At 32.8% G+C, this 9,767-nt stretch overlaps 1 protein-coding gene across 1 annotated transcript; it reads left to right on the top strand.

Annotated features, from left to right (window-relative positions):
* Positions 1 to 6,728: 6,728 nt before the first annotated feature.
* On the top strand, positions 6,729 to 9,767 carry LOC114711665 (transcription termination factor MTEF18, mitochondrial-like). Its single transcript, XM_028896083.1, has 3 exons — positions 6,729 to 6,749; positions 8,126 to 8,264; positions 8,414 to 9,767. Exons 1-3 carry the CDS (start codon positions 6,729 to 6,731, stop codon positions 9,490 to 9,492), a joined length of 1,239 nt encoding a protein of 412 aa, XP_028751916.1. The 3' UTR covers positions 9,493 to 9,767.

The following is a 9,767-nucleotide window of genomic DNA, read 5'->3' as shown; positions in this document are numbered from 1 at the left end:
GTGGCTAGATATTATTCACAAATACTACTTCTTGTTCTTAATATAAGAGCTAGATAATTAATTTGTAGATATAAAAAAATAAGTTAAGTTGGTTATTTATAACAAAAGTATATGTTGACTTTTCTAAACTATCCTCTTTATTAGTTATGTGCAATGGAGCTACCCCTTAGTGAAAACTCCTTATAATTAATAGAGATATTTTGAAAAAGAATTTAGTTCTAAATTTGATAGACAAAATGAATTGGGATCTTATATTTAGGACCAAATCAAGAGGTACTACAACTTGATCTCCTTTTTCGCAAAATCTTTTAAGTTTAAGAGAGAGAGTATGTCAGAGTTTCATATTATAATCCAATTCTGCACAAGTATTATATTCTAATTATTCTATAGATAAAAATGTATTATTTATAAGTTATGAACAAGGTGTATAGTCCTGGGACCTTTGTTGTTATCCCAAGACATCACAACAAACCAAATTTTGAAAATTAATTTGCTTTTTCACTTGTCTAAAGATACTAGTGTGGCCAATTCTCAACCAAGTAGGCTTTTCATCATTAGAATCATTTTTACTATATGGAAACTTGGTCTTCCCTTTTAAATGTTTGATCACGTGGAATAAAAAATGAATCGTATAGTCCTGTTGGGTCTGTATGGTGTATATGGAATTCTGTCGATCAGACCCAACATAACAACTTCTGCACAACCGGTTAAGAACATGCATTGGGCTTGCTTAAAGTGAATACTTGTCACCGTTTTCTCTGCATTTGGAAAGCGAGAAGGGAAAGAAAAAAGCTAAGTTAATTAGTAAGTCCTATTGATTCATGTGATGCAAGATGTTAAACGCAAGTACTTCTCTGGTCCTATTTATAAGACAGAGAGAAAAGATTTTTTTTAATTCTATTTATAAGGCACTTCATTAAATTTTTAGTATAAATGTCCTATTTTGTTTTTCTTTTATTATAATTATAGTGTAAACAGTTTTTTTTTTTAAAAAAAAAGATGTGTATATATGAAATGAGAGTTAAGTTAGAAAGTTATTATATTTTAATGAAGAGCTAATACGGTTTAATATTTTTTTTTTGTCTGTGAAAACATGTTGAAAGTGTTTTATAAATAGAACCAAACAAGGAAAGTATTACTTAATAAGAACATGTCTTCATTCATCTCAAGAATGGTAATTATTATAACCTAATCCAGGAAGAAATGGAGGGACATTAACGGCCTACCACTACTGTCAAAATTCTGTCTGAACTGTTTAGAATTGCAATGCAGAGATATATCTTAGTGAAGAGAAATCAAGTCCAAAGTGAATGTGATGGGAATTAAGTGCTGATTGGTGTTCTTCAGTTGATAAGACGTCGTAGATTCTTTATCTTAGGATGTCAAAGTCTTGTTATGTTTATGTTCTTCTCAATCTCCTATGTACTATTCAAGGTTTGGTTTTAATTAAGCCAACACGATCGTTCTCCTGGGAGATCAATTATTAAATGGAAATTAAATATAATCCGAATTGTAAGCACAGAATAAAAACAACCTGTTCCTAGCAAGTGAGTTAATATAATTACCGGTAAAATAATAATGAAAATTGAAATTAGCATCTGAATTCCATTTTTTTCTGCGCATTATATTATGTAGTTTGAACAAAAGAAATAAACAATATCTCAACACACGTCACTATAAAATGTTTCGGTAGCATTTTTCATAACTTTGACTTCTCAGCAAAGTAGATTACCAGAGTATGTGTCTATTGAGAGATGAAGCGTTGTTTAAGTTTTAAATCAAAGAAAAAAAGAAGAAATCTTTTAGTTTTATTTGCAAATGATTGGTAGTGTGTGATATGTGGAAAAGACGGATCAAACTAAAAGTAACAGTAATTTTTAATTAAAAATTTTGAACGTTCAAACAAAGGTCCATGAGTATATAAATGCCTCTTCGCATGTCAAATGCTCTGTATGGAATTGAAGTATCTAAAACCAAAACAAAATTTGAAGCATATGGAAGATCTTAAAACTTACTATTAATTAATTATAACAAAAATATGAATTTAAAAATGTAAGAACAAGATAATTAATTTTAAAATGTTAAAAAAATTACTTAAATTAGTTATTTTATAAAGAATGTATATATGCTAGTTTCCTAAAGTATCTATTTTAATCGTTTACATCTGGAATTGACTACTTCTTTGGTTAAAAAGCACAATCAATAACAAAATTTAAGAAAAAAATTTATAAATTTAAAAAATAAAGAAGATTGAAATTTTTTTTATTTAAAAACAAAGCAAACTCTTTTAGACTTAGGAGGGGAGTATTTTATAAGCCTAAATTGGATTCTTCTATGTATGGGAATTGGGAATTGAGGGCTTTCCTTCAGTCAAATGTATAACGATGGATGTGCATACATCATCAATCATATCTGACCTTAAAAGTGAGCTTTTTTTTTTTGGTTGAATTGAAGCTGAAACACAGTACAAAAGGGCCAGAAACAAAAACAGCTCACCCCCTTCCTCCTCTGATCTCTCTAAAAAGGTGGAGGTGATCAAAAATGCAAAAAGGATTGTCTAGAGTATGAGACAACTTAGCTAAAAGATCAGCTAAAGGAATTTCTTCCCTAGGAGAAAATGTAGGTAAGACCCTCCAATTGTAATTAAGGAGTATCCTGGTGTCCTCAATAATATCTTAGAAAAGGTGATCCTGAGAACAGCCTCTCAAAATGAGATTAAGGGCTTCACTAAAAGTGAGCTTTTCAAGAGTCACATGTGAACTTTTTATTATATTTTTCCTGTCTAATTAAAGACACAAAAAACCTGAGCCATCTCATCATATATGTTGCCTTCTTCAGAACAAAAAAAAATCAGCACAGGCGTATAAAACTAAGAGAAACCTCCCACTACTCCCTAATTTAGAGTCTTCTGGCTTCTTCATCAGTTCTTCTATGGGTGGCCTTTAATTAATGTCATTCTAGTAATAAGTCAATTGATGGCTTCCACACAATCAGAGAAATTAAAACAGACCTCAATATATATATATATATATATATATAAATTCATGAGAGTCCGCCATTGAGAAATGCTAGAAGTACTACTTCTTGTCAGAAGCAGCAGGAGATTTAAATATAAAGTGTTATTACCTTGCATTTATATAAATTATGTATACAATTTGTGTTCAAAACCTTCAAAGGATCTTGAACGTGAAGCGACTTGAAACTGAAGCCAATTTTACCGATAAGAGTAAAATATGTATACTTTACATTAATTGTTATAAATGGGTAACTTGTATAATTAATTAATCATAGAAAACCAGTTATTTTGATCAAATAATGCAAGACCAATGCATCTTCTTCCACCTGAAACATCTTTTTGAAGCTATACAGAGTTAAAAAGAGAGGAGGGAGAAGAAACAACCGTTTACAACTAAACACACAACCAAATAGCATGTGCAGAGTTTAAGCAGATAACTAAACTAAAATCTCATTTATTTATCACAGCATAAACGTCAGTAGAAACAATAAGAAGCTAGTGATGGGAAAACTCTAGAAACTAGCACGAATTAGTACAAATATATGACTCTTAATTAATCCCTTCTCTACATAATACCAGCTTTTAATATACTCTTATAGTGCTTAAGCTGCTGGGGCTACATCAATCCCACTATCACCATCGTCATCGTCGTCGCCTTCGCTCTCCACCACCGTAAAGCTGAGAAACTTATCATCCGCCGGAGAAGTTGCCCAGATATTGCCTCTGCCTCCCCAGAAATTGAGAAGAACAGTTTCTTCCATGCAACCTAAGACCGCCATTCTTGTAATATATGATGCAGCAGTATTAATTTATCAGACAAAGATACGAGATCCGAGGTAGAATATACAGAAACTATGTAGCGCGCTCTGAAGCTGCCTCTCTCTTGCGAGACTTTTTTGTTTGTCTGGTGAAGTCATGGAGTCTCTCCATATCTGCTATTTATAATCCAGAAGATATTGGAGTCGCTTTCAAGGGACAAACATATAATCATATAAATATGTGCTCTAGACTTTTTTTAAGGAGATGCTTCAATTTAAGGGTAGATTTGACCAAGATAATAATGGTGGCGACCGGAATTTTAATTTGTTTGGTTGGTAGTTTTAATAAGGAACTGAAAATAACTAATACAGAATCACGGATGCATCTAACTTATAAAATCTATAGTAAGGAAACTATTTACTATAAATCATAAATATAAAATATATATATATTTATATAGCTCATTTCTCAAAATTCATTTTACATGTATGGAGCCCATCTAGTTGGAATTAGTTGATATAGTTTCTTTTTTATTTTCCTTTTTATAGCTTGCATGGAGTTTAAGAAAACAAATGACGTGAATGGAACTTAGCATCCATCATTCTTGATATTATTTTCCTGTAGGATCAATACCTTAATTTTTCTAAGTACATCCAACACCATATGATGTTATTTTTTAGTTACATTCAATATCCTAATCCAACACCCCTAAGTAGAAAACATTATTTTCTTTTCCTCTTAATTGGAGATTCAACGAATAAATTAACTACTACTTTATTAGCTACATCATTCATTACTTCTATAATTTGGTATACCTAGTTACAAGAAAATCTTTAAGCAAAAAAAAAAATGAAGACAAACAATCAAATTAAGATATTTTTGGAGAAACGTTTTTCTTTGAAAGACATCAAATGATGAGGATTATAATGACAACTACACCAAGAAATCCACTAACATTGACTCGAATACCACTTTTCCTTCCACTTGATGAGCTGGGTGATAAGATAGGGTATGTAGGCACCACAACAAATAAAAAAAACAAAAAAAATGAAACAAAAGTTACAACCAAAAAAATCCCATCACGAACAAAATCCGTCACAACACTTGTTTCTATTTTTCATCGCAAATTAGGCTATTGAAAATTTTTTATAAAAGAACTTGTAATTAAGAAACTAGTTGAAAATCAAAAGGCATGTAGTTTCTCACTAAAAATTTCCAAACATATCTCTTTCGTTTTCTCTTTAAACTCTTGTCTCCTCATTCTCTTCTTTCGAGAGCCAAACTATACCCTAAAACCCACTTTTTCTCATAGGTCTCTTTCATATTACAATGCGGTACTACTTTTTCCCTTTGTTTCCAAGACAGATCCTCACACCACTTTATCGCAATAAGCCATAAAGCAGTGAATCGATGACTTGGGATCGTCTCGTCCATTCGTATGTCCAGATTGGCAATTCAGGACCCAAACTCGAGCAAGGCTCATGTCTGATGCTGCCTTCCCACACTGAACGTGTGCTTAACATCCTTCTTCCACATTGCTGTCACAAGCATTATTCCAATGACCTGGATTGTTATTATCATTATTGTTGTGGCCATTTATATACACACACACGCACACACATACGTCAAGGTATTGAATCAGCAAAAAGGTCAGATTATTATTATTAGGGCAAATCAAAAGATCGTCTGTTTGCGTTGCGTAGGTTTAATTTTGGCCTAATTTGTGGTTTTTGTTTCTCTATGTGGCTTTTCGAGTCGGGATTGAGAGGCTACAAGATGGGTTTTATTTTTATTATAATATTCATTTGTACAGTTCCAGTTTCAACTTCATTATTTAATTCTTTTAGCTAAATGAAAACACTTATGAATTTTTTAATTGGCAATGACCACACTATTCTTAAGTTATTAAATGCCTATAACGTTTTTAATTTTTCCTTTTAATTAAGGTTTAACCCGAGAGTATTTTTTTTTGGGAAATAGTGAAATACTGCTATATATGGAGTTTAGGGCAAAATTGATTAACTGAATTTTTCAAACTCTAGGACAGTCCTTCAATTCGCTACTGCAAAGGACACTTTAGTCACAGTAGTGAAGGTCTTAAATCGCTTTTTTTTGGGGGGGGGGGGGGGGGACTGGTTTTGGATTTTCGGATTTCACCAGGAAAACAGTTCTGCCAGAATCTTGAAGATAAGTCGTCTCACTGAAATCTCTTTTCCCACTCTCCTCTCATTTTTCATTGTTCAATTGTGCAGTTGAATGCGACTTTGAGACTTGCTTTGAGCTTAATTAGGTGACCGAAATTTCCATGTTGAATGGAAAAATCTTGTTTTTGAGAGTGATAATTAGTGTTTATATCTGGAAGGGGATAAGTGTTGTGGACCTTTATATTTAGCAAGCCCTAGACTATTTTGCACCAAACTTTCTAGATGAAGTAGAAGTATATGATGAGTTTCCTGTTGTTTAAATGCATATTTTTGAACTTTGAATATTAATGGCTCGATATGGTCTTACATTGTTCATGGGTTGTGTGTTATTTGGGAAACTAAGTAATTGGAATGAGCTCTTGATATATGCCTAGTGTTATAATGTTTTTGTGTCAGGGTATGATTAGTGATGTTTCTTTGGTGCATATGACGTAGGTAGTTGTTTGATGCTCCTCCACCCCTAAATATGAGACTCATTTTATGGTATAAAATGTGTCATATATTTAGGATCAAAGGAGTATATAATTTGAAATGCATATTTAATAGACCAAGGTAAAAAGAAAAAGGATGATGAAAGATGCAAAAAATGTCCTCCATATTGTGGTAAATCATAGCAAATGACAAGCTAACGTCAAATCTTTCCTAATTAAAGACGTGGTTGATCTGGACTTGCCACTCCCTAGTGTCATTGACAATATTGCTGTGAGGATTATTAACATCACACCCTCTTGTTGCTAGTCATTAAACCAATGGCCTCCATGCCGTCAGAGGCAAGAAATCCGGCAAATTAAATCCGGATATAACATTTCATATTACGCATCTTTAATGTTATTGCAAAGATTATTGTAATTTATTCTGGTTATTGAGATTTTAATTATATCAATAAATCATAAGGCATTAAAGGATAAATTTCACCTAGCTCCAATAATAAAGAGAACCCATAAACCATATTCTTCCCTAATCTGAGTTTTGCTCACACGTCTTGAATGAATTCAGTGACATATTCAGAGAAATTCTAACAATTATTAATAGGAATGATTTGTGGATTTCAAACAATTATAATGGCTAAAAGTAATAGAATATTACTTTCAGTTCTAATTATAAAATCTTATTTATAGTCTATAAATAAGATCTTATAATTAATATCGGGAGTAATAACAATTACAACCCAAGAACAATAAATCCTTGGGCATGGTCATAGACTTAAAACCCCCTATTTGCGAGTAGAAATGTTGGCCTACTTCTAAAGCTCATATATCCTATAATCTTTTTAATATGTTAATCAGAGTTTTTTGTGAGGTGCAATTAGTATTATTAATTTTTTATTAACTCAGTTTCTCTCTCAAAGTTTCAACATCATATCGCCTTATAATAAAGTTTAACTAACATCAATCCTAAACTCTTGATACTAAATTATAAATAATGTAATTTGACGCACATTTTATACCAATACCAAACACCCTTCTTTAAGCGTTACCTTGGAAATGGGGAAAGCCTATAGCCTCGGATATTATGAAAAATTTCAGCACACTTCTCATAAATTTTATATTAGTCTGATTCTTAATATACTACCTCTGGTCCTAATTATAAGAGCCAATTGACTAATTTGAGGAGATTAAGGAGGTAAGTTGAGTTAGTTAGTTGTCCTAAATAGGTCTTGTCTTTCCTAAAATGTCCTTGCTAATCAAATGTATTAACTAGAACTATCATTGTTAGAAAGGTTACTTTGGGAAAAAAATATAAATATGAGAGGCAAAATGGATCAGGATCTTATATTTAAAACCAAAATAAAAGTCAAACAAGGTTTTATATTAAGGACTGGAGATAGTACTACTATGACCTAATTTAAGAGTTGATGTTGGTCATATATTTAAAACTTATTTTACATGTTTATCAATTTTTTTCAAATTAACCCTATTATTATTCTCTCAACAATAATTAAGTAAGAGAAAGAGGAAGGGAATAAAAAAATATGATTAGGGTGTTTTAAAAAGATATATTATATTAAATAATTTAAATAATATATTTAATCTATTTAAATTAGTTAATTATGTCTTATATTAAGAATGAAAAGAGTATTTTTCATTTTTTTAACCAGTAAATTAATGTCTCTGGTAAAAAATCCACCATAAATTGGCATGGATAGACAGCGCACAACCATGAAACGTCGTCGTTTTTCGATTGTGCCTGTACTTGCTTTCTGTTTTGCTTCTTCGAGCAGGGAAGTTCCCTCAGCGAGCTTCACGAGGCGACAGCAGAGTTCGAGCGATTGAACTACAAATTGGGTGAGTTTCTTTTAGAGCCATTCATAATAGTTCATCAATGCTTACTTTTCTCATTGCAAGATTATCTTCATCACTGCCTTGGAAGAATAGGATCCAACTTGGTCTCCTCCATCATAATGCTTCTCACATTTTCAATTCCTTTCCTTCAGCTTCGACATTGTCTGAATCAGATCAGGGAAAATGGAAACTAGGAGTGAATGAATCGTTTACTGTTTCGTACCTCATGAGTTCGCTGGGCTTGTCCCGCAAAGTAGCTACTGAAGTATCCAAAAAGGTTCAATTGAAAAACCCTGATAAACCCAATTCGGTGCTTAATCTTTTTAGGAGCTATGGATTCTCAGATACCCAGATATCTATAGTTGTGAAAATGCATCCACGAGTGCTTTCGGCTAACCCTGAGAAGACCCTTTTGCCTAAGCTAAGGTTTCTCCAGTCAATTGGGCTTTCGAGTTCTGAACTCCAAGATGTCCTCATTTCAAACTATTGTCTCCTCGGTATGAGCTTAGAACAATGTATAATCCCTTGTTTTGAGGCCCTTAGGAGTTTTCTCGACAATGATGAGGAAGCAAAAATAGCTTTAAAACGCTTTAAGTGGTTGCGTTCCCGCCAGGGCGTGACAAATTTAGCTCAAAATATTATGGTTTTGAGAGATATTGGAGTGCCCCGATCGTCTATCTCTCTACTGGCAACTAAATACATAGATTCAGCATTTCTGAATCATGCAAATTTTGTTGAATATGTCCAGTTTGCTAAGGAAGCAGGAGTTGATCCTTCCAAGTCTTTGTTCATTAATGCTGTTGCCGTTCTAGGACGCTTAAAGAAATCTACTTGGCAGTCGAAACTGGATATCTTCAAGAGGTATGGTTGGACCAGAGATGTCACTCTCTCAGTCTTCAGCAAACATCCACAATGCTTGATGCTGTCTGAGAAGAATATCACAAAGTCAATGTCATTTCTTGTGGATGAAGTGGGTATCCCGTTGGAAGGTATAGCTGCACGCCCAAAGTTACTTCATTATAGTTTGGAGCAGAGGATTATTCCTCGATACTCAGTAATTAAAGTTTTGAAAATGAAAGGTTTGGTAAAGAAGAATATCTCCTTCATTTCTATTGTCAGTTATACTGAGAAAAAGTTTGTAGAGAAATTTGTGACCAGATTTCACGAAAGTGTTCCTCAGCTATTGAACATCTATAAAGGTCCTTCAGGACGTTTATCCAAAGTTCAGTGATATGTAGTTTCTTGGAGGGTATGATTGTGATTTTTAGACTTGCAGTTATTTTTTTGTTAACTTCTAGTTTGTAGGATTCACATGTGAAGGTTATCAATCAATTTTATGTGCGTCATAATTGAAGCTTAAGCCTTCTAGTTAAACATGTAGTCTTGTAATACATCTTGCTGGTATCTCTGTTCTTGCTGTCATTTGGAGTGCTAATTCGTTTATTCATTTCTTTGAAGAAGATGCTGACTGCATTCTGTTTCAAAGGAATTTCTTCATTATCAACC

The sequence above is a fragment of the Neltuma alba genome, unplaced genomic scaffold (assembly GCF_004799145.2).
Source record: "Neltuma alba isolate B1F8T4 unplaced genomic scaffold, ASM479914v2 tig00011304_pilon, whole genome shotgun sequence".
NCBI classification, from domain to species: domain Eukaryota; kingdom Viridiplantae; phylum Streptophyta; class Magnoliopsida; order Fabales; family Fabaceae; genus Neltuma; species Neltuma alba.
Note: the sequence above shows the minus strand (reverse complement) of the source record. Positions and strands in the feature narration are given on the sequence as shown.